This window comes from Haliaeetus leucocephalus, unplaced genomic scaffold (genome assembly GCF_000737465.1).
Source record: "Haliaeetus leucocephalus isolate CR32 unplaced genomic scaffold, Haliaeetus_leucocephalus-4.0 Scaffold924, whole genome shotgun sequence".
Lineage (NCBI taxonomy): Eukaryota > Metazoa > Chordata > Aves > Accipitriformes > Accipitridae > Haliaeetus > Haliaeetus leucocephalus.
This window is the reverse complement of record NW_010973360.1, coordinates 712,706-727,295: the sequence shown is the minus strand read 5'-3', so window position 1 is coordinate 727,295 and position 14,590 is coordinate 712,706. Positions and strand designations below refer to the sequence as shown.

The following is a 14,590-nucleotide window of genomic DNA, read 5'->3' as shown; positions in this document are numbered from 1 at the left end:
CTGTATTTGAACTTTTTCAGGAATGAAAAATGGCCATAATTTTGCACTCTTGTTTTAAAAAGTTAGGCAGTTTTATTTCTAAGGCAGACCTTTGTTGCAATGCTGAAAAGCACTATAATTCTCCCACCTGTTGTTTTTCCTTATTGCTCACTCAAGCTCTCTCTTCTATACACACATCCTGCTTGCACGCGGAAGCTGCTGGGAACATGGCTGGTGATTTAATTTTTCTTGCGGCTGTCTCTCTTCTTTCCGCCTTCCAGCAATGTAAGATCTGTGGGATTGCGTGGCTGGGGCTTGGGGAGGTTTCCACTGGTTCTGAAGTACTGGAAATTATTTTATGATAAACTGGCTGTTCTGTAACTTTAATTTCTGAGAACTCGTAAGATTTTTCTCACCGGAACATTGTTTACCCTCTCTGTAGTCTGAGAGGGAGTTTGCTCAGTGGGGCAGATTACTTTTCCCTGTGGGAGAAACTAATTTGTTTTCAATTCTATTTTGTTTGCCGACTTTTTGGAATCGTACTATTCTGAAAGCTTGTAACTATCTGTAAAGTTACCCCAAAGCCACATCGTGTCTTGGTTTCAATTCCTATTTAGGCACCTATACAACTGAAAACCTCAAAAGTGAGAGTAAATTTGTGAAATCAAGTACACCAATGCTTGACTGAAAGCGCTGTAAAAACTGTTTCCTGAACTAGGGATATACGCTAAGTATCTGAAATTAAGGAAGAAAGCAAACCTTTACACAAGGCAGCAATAATATGAGATATTCCATATTATGTCTTCATCATTACTTTTCTTCAAGATCTAAATGGATTATTTTATTCCCTGCTGATATGCCTCTGAGAATCAAGGACTAGGGAAAGGAAGTGGGCAAGTCTGAGATGCTCTTTTTTGCTGTCTATCAGTCTAAAACTGCAGTAGCATTTTTAATGTTTGCTATTATTTTCTTTGAAATGTGTTGGTTCATATAGTTGTGTTTACACCAGGAGAAAAGGTACATTTTGAAGGTATTTGTGCTATACTAGTTTGAGACTAAGAGAAAGTTAAAAATAATTACTCTTGTCTTTTTTCAAATATCTATAGTACTGCCAACTTATCTAGCAAGCTATCTATGTGGCTTGATTGTTTGTTTATTTGTTCTGAAAGCCTCAACTACTGAAATAACATTTGTACCTCACAGAAAAAAAGCTTGAGAATGTGACCCTTCCAGGTTAAAAAGAGCCCAACACAACAGAAAGCAAATAAAATGAATCTAAAATTTACATTCTCTTTTTCTGTCATCAGATCAGCTACAACATACCCTTGTGATCTTCACAGAACACTTCTATCTGGTAGCAAAACCAACCAACCAACCAAATATTATCCAGAAAATTACTGCAGTTTGAAAACTCAAGGAATTGTACAGATATGGAAACTGTGAAGGGAGGGGGAAAATACCTATGTTCTTCCTTGTGAGGGTTAAGCCATATTAGTTAATCTTAGTTAAAATCACAGTAAAGACAAGATAGCCTGGGTTTTCATTTACACTGGCAGTCTGACATCAAGCCCAAAGAGAAACCTGTATAAGAATCTGATCTGCTGATCTGATTTAAATCATCACAGCCTGGCTTACTTTCAGCATGCCTTCTAGCACGAGTAAACCAACACAGATTAATTTACAGGAGTTCAGATGAATGTTGTGAAACCGGCACCGTAAGCATGTGTTATAACCAGTTCATGTAAGGGGAGTAGCGCAGCATGTGACCGCTTGCTGTGAACAAAATACAGACACCATATACAGCACTGTTTACAAGTGCTGTTTGCTCTTCTGTTTATTCTGCTGAGCCTCCGGTCCTGAGTTAGGAAGGTGCTAATGGGCAGTAGGACCTCCCTGAAGCAGTGTTGGAAGTCAGGTTTCACTTAGCAGTCATCAGAGGTACAAGATTTAGTGTCTCAGAGCCATTCAAAGAATCAGGTCAGTGGAAGATTAAGCTGTGCAAGAAATGCTCTAGGGTAGAAAGAAAGAGCAGAAACAATGCAGGAAGTGGTTTCCAGTCATGAATCCAGTTTTAAGCAGCTAAGATTCACTTGCGAGATTAGGGTTTTGTAGACTGATGGGAAAACAAGGGAATCCAATGAAAGGACAGAATGAATTCCAGTCATTGATACAGGAGAGAACAGGGAGGACCAGAGTCCCACTACTTCTCTGATTTGAAGCATCTCTCTGAACTAGCACCTTTCAAAACCACTCTTAGTGATTGCAGGATCCAGCAAGACATTATTAAAAAGTATTTGATTTCTTTTTTAACGGTTGTTAGGCCAGGCCATGCAAATTAAGATGCACTATCATACACTGTGATACAGGTATCAGCTTCTCTACAGGCTTCTTAACACATACAAAATGTTAGAGAGCAATGTTCCTTGAAAGCCTGCTTTCTCCTGTATTTTCAGAGTAAAGATATTAACTCAGTAACCATAAATGCCACCTAAAGATGAAAGCAAAAAAAAAAAAGCGAACAAAGGCAAGTCAAGCATACTTTGTAACTACCTCAGTCATGTAATTTAGCCTGCTAGAATTGAACAACTTGATATAGGGGGAAGAAAAGGCTATGAAAATCTTTACTTGCTCCTGCTGCAATGCTTTCTGGAGTCCTCACCACAGCACCTCCAGTGGGTGGGGCAGAAGAGCTCTCCCATTGCTTTATTATTTACTTTAGCCCTTGTTAAACCATAATCACAAAACTTACATTTGGAGTTACATCGCTACTTTCCATTCACCAGAAAGGAATTAAAAGGCAAGTCCTATGCAGTTAACAAAAAAATACAGTAATTATTCCTCTCCTGAGCTCTTTTCGAGTTCCTGGTTGGCACCTGTCTTGTTCTGCACACCAGGGTCACCTTTTCTTTTAAGGTGTCAGACATGATTCTAGTTCTTCTGTTACGTAGTGCCACAGCTTGGTTTTCATTGGCATATAAAAGCCCACTTGTCCCTAATAGAAGCAAAGTTCCCATCAATCACGGTGGAAACCACTAAAGAATTGGATTTTATGACAGTCAGCTGTAGTATCGTACTATCACAACATGCTTCTACGTATGGTTAACCAGAGTCTCCCATGTGCAAATCTCTGCCCCCCAAGCTAGAGCCTTGCTGACCAAGCAATACCAAGGGCAAATCACATTACAGCTGAGGCCAGGGTTGTACCATGGCCTTGACAATTTGCTTTGGTTAATTGTACTGAACAAACAAGAACTATTTGGCCCCTACAGTGCTTTAATCTTCTTATTTCCCCCAGTAAGTTTATTTTGTCCAGCATCCATTCAAGGCTTTTTTCAACTGACTTGGATGCAATGAGCCACCTTGGCTTGCCCTAGTTCCTCAGTAGAAAAAAACAGGTCCCAGACTGGTTGTAAGTATTGAATGGCTCAGTGCAGCCAGAAAAGGAGGAACGCATTGCTGACTAAAAACACCCTTGCACAAAACACTATGGCTCACCTACAACTTTGACTGATAAGCCAGGCAGGATTTGCCAGCATGTAGCATTTGTCATAAAAAATAGATTATTCTGAGGGCGACAGAAGTTAAAAAGCAACTTTTCAGTTAAGTTTTCCAGGAAAGTATTTCTCAGAGGCAATTCTTGTGCTTCTGTGAGTTTCAGTCTCCCTGAAGTATGTTACCTAAAACCTTCCCGCTATCATTCTTCCCTTCTGAAAGGGCTGCAAGGTGGCAAATGACAGATGAATCACCAGGTATAACAAGAGATGTGTGGTTGGGAGTGGAGGAGGTCTTGCTGGATGCAAATACAATGAAAGGTCCCATATACCTGCCTTACAGAGAGATAGCTGAGATGCTCTGACTAGCCTCTGGAGAGAAAGGTTAAGAGGTCACTTGAACACAGCCCGTAATTACTTATATGAAGAGAAGACAGATGGGAAAATGCTTTTTTGGGAAAAGGCTTTGGCCACAAGGCTAAGACATAAGAGGCGCACAGGGCAGCACCACTAATATCTCTAGCTGTATTTTAATGCCACTGCTCCCAGAAGGGAGGACAGATGGTGTGCTCTAGGCTTCCCCCTTAGACAAGTCTTTTCAGTGAACTCAGGTGGGTGCCTGGTTTCTGGATCCAGGTAAAGTTTAGGTACAAGGTAGATAGCAAGCTTCTCATACAGGGTGGCTACGACATGGCCAGAAAAATAACTCCAGGTATCCAGAGAGTTTTAAAGTCAAACAGGGTGATGCCCAATAGCTCTGCTGCATACAGAAAATTGCTGTCTGTGTATTGCCTTTTGTCCTTGCGAGCCTCTATTCAACTTTCAGGGGGAGACTTCTGCAGTGAGGACATCAGTAAAATGAGGTATATATATATATACATCAGAAGTGATCCTAGAAATACAGGTCAGAAGCGCAGAGATAGTGTTTGATTGGTTTGGGTTCTTTTTGGTGAGTAACTGATATTTAGTCACTGTACAGTAAGTAATCTATCTTCTTCATGGCATTGCATCAGTTCTAAAAAATGTTTTTTACAAGACAGGTAAGTACTAACAGCTCCAATCAGTGGAGGTGGAAACAGCAGAGGTCCTCCAACAGACAGCTCTCAGAGCTCTCCAGCAGATGAGGTGGAGAGCAGGGAACAGGCTACAGCCTCCCCAGTTGCAGCTTTCTGCTCTTTCCAACATACTGAATTTTGAGAGTCCGAGACTATAACAACAGATGGAAAAGCATGCACTATAAGATATGGGTAAATAACTTTAAAAAGGTGGCCACCAGATTTTTGTTTCCAAAGATTGTAATGCTGCCCCATACTTCAAAGCATCATAGCTCTTAGTGTCAGTAAAACAAAATGACCATATGCTATTCAAACAAGTAGGGAAGTGACCTCCATCAGTGCAAGTTGGTTACTGAAATACTGCTAAGGCAGCACATTGCCACTGTAGAGTGACTAGACTGCTCCTAGGCTGTGCACTTCTAGGATTCAGATGAGGCAGAAGGATATTTAAGTCATAGCTAGTGTAGCATATGCAAAATGAGAATGAAAGTATTTCTGAAATAGAAGTTTTTCCCCTTCCTCACGAGTGTCACTCTTGAAGATAAGATCTAAACTTTTGTAGGGGAAAAACTAGTTCATCTAATATTGGTTCTCTTTCTGTCAAATGAAATGGAAAGAGCTGAAGAACAATGATGTCTATTTAAAAAACTACCGACGTGTTAGGGATGCAACCAAATTAAGGAATTGTGTAATTTGTGAGCCCCTGTTTTTCTTGCAGGTCATTTTGCTTGGCTGGTGGGGAAATCAAGAATGAAGCACAAGGTCATGCCCCCAGCTGTCACTGGAGGTCCAGAATTTGACAGAACATTTCGTGCACAGTAAGTCTGGAGATCATTAAGATGGTGGCAATGAATAACAATTTAGTCCAGAAGAGAAGCAAAAACATTATCTTAAAAGGTTACCTTTTCTTTGCATCCTTTGCTTAAAAAAAAAAAAAGAAAGAAAAATAATGAACAGATCACTTTTTAAATGGTTCAGCTATTATTTTAATGGTAATGGGGTAAATTCAGCCCATTTAAAACAGTCACTGCTCAAATTCTGATCAAAGTAGGCAAACAGATTACCCAAACCTAAAGAGGGGCTGCGAGCTAATTGATTGTAACTTAGACAATTCAGATGTTCTGGATCTAGCAGGCTGCGCTATCTGTTCTTGGACTGTGGCTAACACCAAACACGTGGAAGACGAGAGCACAGAAAACCTCTGTCTTCACAGTAGATAGCGGTGGAATAGTCTGTCTAAGGAGACACCGTTTTCCTAAAGGGCTTCAGTTTGTGATTAGCTAATGACCCTATGCAAAAGTATTTATATTTATTTCAAATCACATCTGCTGTAACTGTAGTTGTAGTGGATAACAATAACGAGGCATAGAATACATTAGACAATGTATTAGATAGTAGAATATGTTAGATATAGAAGGTTGCCTAATTTGTTAAAAATAAATTCATTCAGAACAATCAAGAAAAGATATCCCAACAAAATATTGGTGGGAAAACTGATGATGTCCGCAAATAAAGGTGTTATGGTCCTCGCCATAAGAAGATCTATCATGTGCTGCCTGTGCCTGATAGCACTTCATAAAGGCAGCTGGGCCTCAGCAGATCAATCCAAGCTGCTCATGCACAGCTCTGCGCCTCCTCTTGCAGTCCCGAGAATGCTGACCCACAAAACTTGCATACCGAGTATGGAGAGAAGTGATTAACACCACATCCATGTGCTAGAATTCCTGCCTGCCTCTGCTGCACAGGCACTTGATTTAGGATTATTTGTCCTATTTATTTCCATGTAGTTGGGATCCAGATCCTTGTGTAAGTTTAAATACCAGGCAAATATTTTAAATAGTTTGTATTTGAGACACAAAGAAGAGAATTTTTAAGAGTGCCTAATGCTGGCTTGACTGTGCTCCCACTGGATTTGATAGCATTAACTTCAGTGGCAACAAAATGAGGCCAAAGCTGTTTCTCCTTGAAAATCTCACCCATAGTTCTTTTTCTTTCCAGACTAATGTTCTTTCAAATTTATTCTGCAGACAAAACTGTGTGGAGTTTTACCCAATATTCCTGACCGTCCTCTGGACTGCAGGATGGTTTTGTAACCAAGGTAAACACTTTTCGTTTTTATCTTGGACTGAGAAGTTTTACATAAGTTTTTAAAACACTTTAATTTTATCAGGAGATAAATGACTGTAGACATTCTTTTCCCCTTCTTTTAATTGCATTGCCGTAGCATAGCCTTCCTCGAAAAATGCTCAGTGACACTGAAATCCTCGCTTAGTCATGGTGTTTCACATAGCCCCACCAGCTATCACTTCTCTCTGCAAACCAAGGAGCCAGTACATGGCACATTTATCACACATTCAGTGGATTTGCAGGGTGAAACGTTCAGAAAAGCAGCTCCATAGATGCTTCCCACTAACAATTATTTGCAAATTATGGGACAATTCTCACAGGACATCAAGCATAGCTATCATCCCTGGGGAGGAGGCAGCCTGAAAAGGCTCAGGTCAGAACACTCATCCCTGTAGCTGGACCTCCAGCTGATGGAGACAGAGGTCAAGCCAGCAAACCTTTGGGTTTTTACATCCCAGATGAGTGACACCACCACTGGGCTATGACTTGTTTCTTCTGGGACATAGCACTGAGCACTGAAGCACAGTCATAACAGCAGCATCTCCAGCCATAGATATTGTACTTCAGGTAGACAGTGGGGACTCAGGAAAATCTGTTTTCTCAGCTGCATAGCAGGGGCGTGGTTTTTGGTCAAATGTTCTGAACTCAGACACCACAGAGCTTTCATACCTCTCTCTCTGTTGGACTTTCCAAGGTGGGTCTGTGATGTCTCCTAACAGTGATGGGGTGGACTCTCCTAGAGCTAGAACTTGTGACAGAGCCTAATTTTTGCATTCTGTTTTATCAACCCTTCCCCAGGTGATGTTTTAGAAGCATGAAGTCTGTGGGCTGGAGAAAGGATAACTAGCTCATGCCCACTATACCTCTCCTTCCTGAACAACTAGGTTACTTCTCCATTTTCTGTGTTTGCTCCAAAACAGAATTATTCTCTTCTAGCCAGAGTCCCATCTCCACTGCAAATCCAATGTAAATAAAAAGTAGCACCACACAAGTCAACAAATCGGATAGGAGATAGTACATGTGCTCATAGACAGACACTCGAATTGAGGAAAATGACAGTTGCTAACCAGCAACACAGATGTGCTGTCATATGTTAGAAAAGAAGGATTATGTTAACCTCCTCTTTAAGTCATTTTTTCAGCTGAGCATCTCCCATAGGTATGTTTACACGAGTTAATCCAGAACACAGTAAAAGCTGTCCTCTGTAATACTCACTCGCACGGTTTGAAAGAACACAAAATTATCCAGCTTAGTCCTGGATAATACGACTGACCTACACACCCTGCTCCATCTATCAAATGCAAGTGACTTTATACTCTTCCCACAGGGAGGTCAGAAAGCTAACTTCACTACAGCTTTCTCTCATGTCCTTGGATAAAAGCTGCTATATAAATGCAAAGCAGGTTATTAACAACATAAATAAGATTCTCTTCCCAAAACAAACACTCCCCTTTAGCATGAACTGCCATAACAATAGAAAATGACAGCGCTGGGTCAAGCCACAGTGCTCCAACCCACTATCCTGTCTCTGGGATAACCACCAAACTGGGGCAAGGGGGGGAGCTACAGATTCCTGTCAGTTCTTGATATCTCCTTTTCTGGGAATGCTTTTAGATTTTTTTTTTGGACAGTCCTATGCCCACCCCTATCTGTAAACCCATATCAAGAGCCTTCTGTAGTGAATGTTTGAGAATACATATACCTCTTTTGAATGATTCTTTCCCAAGATAACTTCCCAGGGTATGGGTAGCTATGAAAATCCTCAGAGCTATACAACTAGAAAACATAACTGAAGTGTCTAACTGTCTATAATCCTCATTTTTTTAGTTTTCTAACAGTCCCCCCCCCCCCCAATCTTTTCTTTTTTAGAATTGGCTTCCTTTCTGGGTGTGTTGTACATGTTTGCCCGCTACAAGTACTTCCATGGTTATGTACAGTCTGTGAAAGGAAGGTAAGGAGTTACCATCTGAATGCAGGTTAAAAGCTCCAGGCTGCGGTCTGAAGCTGGGCTGAGAGCCAAGGACTGGCAGTGAAAAGTGACTATAATTGAATGCAACATGTGTAAAGTGTCAGCAAGAGGTCTGAAGCGGAAACCCTCAGGGAAGAGGGCTGGCTGTTACAGTAGAAGCCTAGGTTAAGATGTGCACGTGCTACAGGTCACAAGAGAGAAAAGGCTTGATGCTCACCTTGTGGGTGCTCACTTTGTACTGAGCATATTGGCACCCAGACTCAGAGAGGTCTGAAAACAGAAGCACAGTGTTGCAGCTCAGGACTGCTGCAGGATGGGAGACTGCTCAGGCAAGGTTTGCACCCTGCCTGCCTGTCTGCTGTTTTCATTTTTCCTCAGTTTGTCACATTAAGACCTTTACTCTAGCCATACAAAATGCACTAAAGGTACCAAGCATATCTGGCCTTGTAGGCTGATGAACTTTCACCACACAGATAAGAGAACACAGCTTCAGATAAGCATACGTTAATGAACGTTAAGTGCACAGCATCTCGTAACATGAATTCTGCTGCAACAAACATGCACGCTGGCAAAACACCCTCCACTATAAATGCTGAAACATGCAGTTTATTTCTTGTTTCACTGAAGTCATTGCACTTTCTTCTGCATCCTGACCTAAGGTTCCTCTTCCAGCACACATATCAGTCATAAAAAGAAAATAGGACGATATATGCTTGTCATAAAATTAAAAGGCTTGTGATATATATTTCTAGGGAAGATACAAAACAATCAGACTATTTTGCAGTGAATAATCCTTTGGCAGCAAAAGGCTGTACTGCAGGGCTATTTTCTACAGCTTGTGTACCGATTCTCCTTTACTACAGTCTCCACCAATCCTTTACCCTCTTTGGAAGAGCTGTTGCTTAAGAGAAGGGAGAGGCTATGTTTTCCAGAGCAAATATATGGAGATAATTTTATATCTCCCAGTAAGAGATGCAATAATTTAAATGATGCAATGAACACCAGCCAGAAGACTAGCAACTATTAAGGAAGTTTGGGGAGCAAAACCATGTAAATAAATGAACAGGCAGAGCATAACAGACTTTTCTTTAATCAACAAACTAAAAAGTCCTTTGTTCAAGAAATCTTTCCCGTGCTTTAATTCAGTACTCTTAGACCAATAGATTCAGCCTCTCAAGGAAACCTAAGAACAGTGGCTGGCTTCACTATTAGACAGAGCTTTACACTCTGGTGAGACTCTTAATTTCTTTGCATTGAAGAGAGGGTGCCGAGAGTCACCCTGGCAGCCCTAGAAAACAGCTTTGCTCACGAGGCCTGCTGCTGCTGGCCTGCCTGGTGCTAACCTCCAGCAGGCGCTTCAGTGAGCAACAGGTCAGTGCAAGTCAGACATGCAGAACCTGGCCCCCAAAACATACAACAAGCCTCCAGCAGCCCTAGTAGTGAGAAGGCAATTAGTCTTCAATTGAGTCTCAACTGTAATCACAGACTAACTACAGCCGTGCTAGTTATAAAGACAAATCCGGTCTATGTGCTCAAAGACCTGGTTACGACACATATTCGTGCACTTGACTACATGAATTGCAGTTCAGATTTGCCAAGGCTGGATTTTTTAAGAACACAACAGGAACATGCACCTTCTACTCAGTTTCTGTGCTGGAGAGACCTTTGGAAGTGAGCTGTACCCTCTATCCTTCCCTTCAGCCGGCTCTGACAGATGCTTAAAAGGCTAAGCTAAAGACTTTTCTCATCCTCTCCTGAAACTGAGGAAATCTCATACTTCACCATTTTCAAATCCGCATCTAGACATGGCATGCCCAGAAAGGCTACTTATATCAAGTCTTTAAGCACCAGTGAGATTCTCAGGCTCCCCGCAGCCCCAGTGGTGCCTGAGCACCTAACCCCTTCAGCTTCTGTGGGTATGGGGATAGCTAGCTATAAATCGAAGGCTGACAAGCTCCTCAGACCTTTCTCTCCAATGCTAATGTGATGGGATTCTCCAAAGAGACCTTTTGTTGCTTGCTTTGCTGGCAGAACCCAACCCAGCAGCAACTCCCAGAATATGCCTGTCAGACCAGAGAACAGCCCCAGCAGAGCGTGCATGGAGGGGAAGCTCCTTCCTCCCATGTGCCCAAAAAGTGAGCTCTGTGTTTCAGAGCTGAAGGGCTCTCCCAGCCTCTTCTGTGGGAGCTTTCCATTCTGTACAAATAAAACAGCCTGACCCTCTCCCATCCCCAGCAAGTGCCCTAATCGCTGATTTTTTAGGATCAACACTATTCCTTTCCAGTCCAAAAATCCATCTCCAAGTCAAGGTGATAACCAGCAGCACACCTCCCAGCTCAGCGGAGAGTACCTGACCAACAGATGTGGATGTAAGAGACACACACAGCTCTCTCTCGGCCCTGAAGGCTTCTCTCCCACTCTCCTACACCCAGAGTTGCAGTGAGGTGCTCAAGCTTGTCTGTGGCCTTACCTACAGGTCTTCATGTCATGGGATGAGGTAGCTTCATCCTGGAGCAAGTTCCTAACTTCCACATGAATATTTAGAAGCACCAGGGGAGAGTTTTCCCATAGAGAGGATACTACGAATCTCTCTTCTCCCTAGCAAAAGTCGTGTGCGGGAATGGTTTATTACCAAAACAACCAAGGCAGCGTTGCAGCAGTGATCCTTTCCAGTTCTACACACCTCTTCTTAACTGGTGTGGACAAGCAGTTTCACTGTAAACACACCATGTACAGCTTGTAACAGTATTTTTCTGCTTTCCACTTCTAGGTTAACAGGTTTTTATTTGAACTTGATAATTCTAATGTGCTTGATAACCCTGGGTGCAGCGGGGATTGTTAACAGCTTTCTGGATGAATACCTGGACTTCAGCATTATGAAGAAACTACGTAAATTGTTCTGAAGACTGGGGGTTTTTGTAAACAAATAAATAATGTGGATGCTTTCCCTGAACACCAAAAAGATGATAAGCTGCGTGTGAATAAAGCATCAGAGCTCTTTACGAACAGCCTGTTGCAATGTAAAATGCATGTTTTTCCTGAGCTGTTTACGCTTTCCCCTTTCCCTACACTCTTGAAAAGGAGGCAGTAAGACAGAATGTCATGTCACATCTGCATTTGCAATTAAATGTTCTGTTTTCCCATACAGTATTGTAAACCGTAAACAAATTACATAAAACTAAACCCATTAATTCACTAAGTAATTTAGTTGCAACTGGCACTGCAAGCATCAACCCATCTTACCCAATGTCCTTCAGCTTTGCCAACGCCTCTGTAGTCTTCCTTCACTCCTCTTCATTTCCCCCAGCAGTGCCATCCATTCTGCACAAATGTAAAAACACGCTTTGATGCAGTATGCTGCTGCGAGGTCCCAATTTTCCAAGTATATCCAATCCCACTGCAGGAGGCTGCTTAAGCATATATAGAAACACCGCTTTCTTCAGGAAAACATTTAAAGCTGCACTTGACCCTACGTTTCTGTGAAGGCCTTTTGATTTTATACGTACGTTTACAGTTCAACACATGCTCAAACACTCTTCTCGTAGAAGTGGGGCCCTCCTGTAGGCAGATTCCAGTCCTCACACAAAGCCTCTCGAAGACAGGCTGTACCCACAGCGCAGCACTTGCAAGAGGGAGAGCCATCCCAGACAAAAAGGCGGCACAGATGCTCATCTAACAATTGGGTCTACTGCATTGTCTCCCACCAAGGCACAGATGGCTGGGGTGTGGGAAAGACGAGACAAACATCTCAGCATGGCCACAGCTCTGGGAATCACAAAATGACAATGAAAAGCAAACTGACTATGAAAACAGTTTTCTGCTAAAAGGGGGGAAAAGTCACGGCCTACCACCGTGAGCTCAAAGTATGCTGATGGTCAATTTAAACTATGTAGAGGAGAGGAGAAGCAAGGCCATGCCTATTCTGGTAGCTCCTGATAATTCAAATTATTCAGGCAATGCTAGAGCCAGCAGGCAGAAATTTTTCTTGTCATGCCTCTGAAGACATGATTAGGCTAAAAATACGGCACATTTATAGTGGTGTTCACTCAGGTCTGTATAATGAAAATGCTTATGGTCTTTCTAAAAGTGTACTGAGGTTGATAACCTGACCACAAAATAATTGAGTGTTGGATCAGGTTCATAATAACCTTTCATATGAAAAAGGTGGACACATGTGCAGAAGTTAGATTGTGATTAAAAGACACAACTAAGTGCCTGCAGGTGGCAAAGGCTGAAATGGCATTTGAAACAATAAAATGAAACAAGTACAAAGGTGCAAGACTTGGGTCCAATAACAGCTGCCAAGCGGAAGAGGACAGATTGTGATGGTGAACAGGCTGGAGCTGACACAGCTGCGGAAAGGGCAACTCTCCGGCACTTGCCTCCAGGAAGAAAGTACAACAGGGCCAGATTTAACCACAGAAATCACTGGGAATTGTTCCACCAACTTTCCTTCTACAGGCTGAGAGACAGAAAATCCACCTACCCACCTGCCAGTGATGCCTTCCGTCGGTCACGGGCAGCAGGAAGTGCTGCCGCCAGAATCAAAACCAAGACAAAGGCGTCCACAGAACAGGCTTGAAATACACACTAGAGGAGGCCCAAAGGTCACGAACTGTGTTCAAATAGGTCTTTGCCTCTGAAATTATTCCATTCCAAGCTTACCTGTTGCAGTGATTTGGCGTGTTTATAGATAGCTTCCCATACCGCATCTAATTCTATTCTATTCCATTCTATTCTATTCCATTCCATTCCACTCCATTCCATTCGACAGAAAGGAATAAACTGCTGTCACACAGGGACAATTTCACATGCCAGAAAACGCAGGTGTGAAGCTGCAAAGCATCACCCAGCAGCACAAAGCCAGAGTGCTAGGGAATAAACATGAACCTAACATTTTAGGAGCTGCACCACCTAACGAGAGAGCAGAAGTAGGCCTAGAGCTGAGGATGCCGCCTGTCTTCTGAGTCACTGCTTTTTCCCCAGTAAGCCAGGACAGAATGTCTATGTTCAAAAACCATTAAAGACTGACTCATCTATCATTAAAAACAAAATACACCTATAATAGATGGATACTGTCAGAGTCAGTATTTAGTTTAACTCTAGCGAGAACCACACCATTTCCTGCCTGCTGACTGAGGAGTCAGTATCGGGCTGCACATTCAGCCTATACACTGTTAGTTGACGCAAACGTTCATTTGTCAGTCAGGATCAGAAACAATGATGGCCCCTGCTGCAGCTTCAAAGCCAGTCAGTACCTAGGGGCCTCTTGCTGAAAGCATCTCTTCTCAGCAAGCCCTCTGCCAGCACACGCTGAGGAGTAACTCTGGTGAGCTGCTCTGATATGGGCCAGTCTCCTTCTTTGTGCCCCATTATCCACATTTAGAATGGTCAAGGGCTGACGTTAAGGAGAGAAGGGGAACCTCACCTTAAAGGTTGTATGTGGAGCCAGGCCACACTGACATCCCGAAGAGCAAGCTCTGCAAACAGAGGTCCAATGTCTGATCCCCCACAGCTCCCCGGTAGGCTGGCAACATGGAGAAATCGGTGTCAAGCCTCGAAGGCTACGTGACATGTTTATCTGGAACGGGTCATATAAATTCAACAAGCCGACATGCACTTTCCAAAAGGCTTCTGACAACACAATTCTTACAGTGTAGTAGTAGTAGGTGATAGGGAACTACTCTAAACATGCGTCTTCACGCTTCCCCAGTTTCCCCATCTCTTCTTTCCAACTTCTACATCCAACCCCGCATCTCCCTTCTTCCAGCCCACCTCACCTCCCCAGATCTCAGCCACAGGACTCCCGAATCCTGGGCTCTCCATCTTGTGTCCTCCCCTGGAAGCACTTCCCTACTTGCTACTTTTGCTCCCTACACGGAATAAACGCAGAAGTTTGGAGCTGCCGTCTCTAACGGGCCCAGTTAGGGACCAAGTCCCCCGTAGCAACTGCCGGAGCGCAGACCTCG

At 42.8% G+C, this 14,590-nt stretch overlaps 1 protein-coding gene across 1 annotated transcript; it reads left to right on the top strand.

Annotated features, from left to right (window-relative positions):
* Positions 1–206: 206 nt before the first annotated feature.
* On the top strand, positions 207–11,524 carry MGST2 (microsomal glutathione S-transferase 2). Its single transcript, XM_010583617.1, has 5 exons — positions 207–264; positions 5,244–5,343; positions 6,553–6,623; positions 8,522–8,603; positions 11,392–11,524. The coding sequence occupies exons 1-5, from the start codon at positions 207–209 to the stop codon at positions 11,522–11,524; spliced, it is 444 nt and encodes a 147-aa protein (XP_010581919.1).
* The last annotated feature ends 3,066 nt before the right edge of the window (positions 11,525–14,590 follow it).

Bases quoted from the DNA above. Each gene is read 5' to 3' on its own strand.
- MGST2 (XM_010583617.1), top strand. From the start codon at position 207: ATGGCTGGTGATTTAATTTTTCTTGCGGCTGTCTCTCTTCTTTCCGCC. The intron at 5,344-6,552 runs GTAAGTCTGGAG...TTTATTCTGCAG, and splicing joins GACAGAACATTTCGTGCACA to ACAAAACTGTGTGGAGTTTT. The intron at 6,624-8,521 runs GTAAACACTTTT...TTTCTTTTTTAG, and splicing joins AGGATGGTTTTGTAACCAAG to AATTGGCTTCCTTTCTGGGT.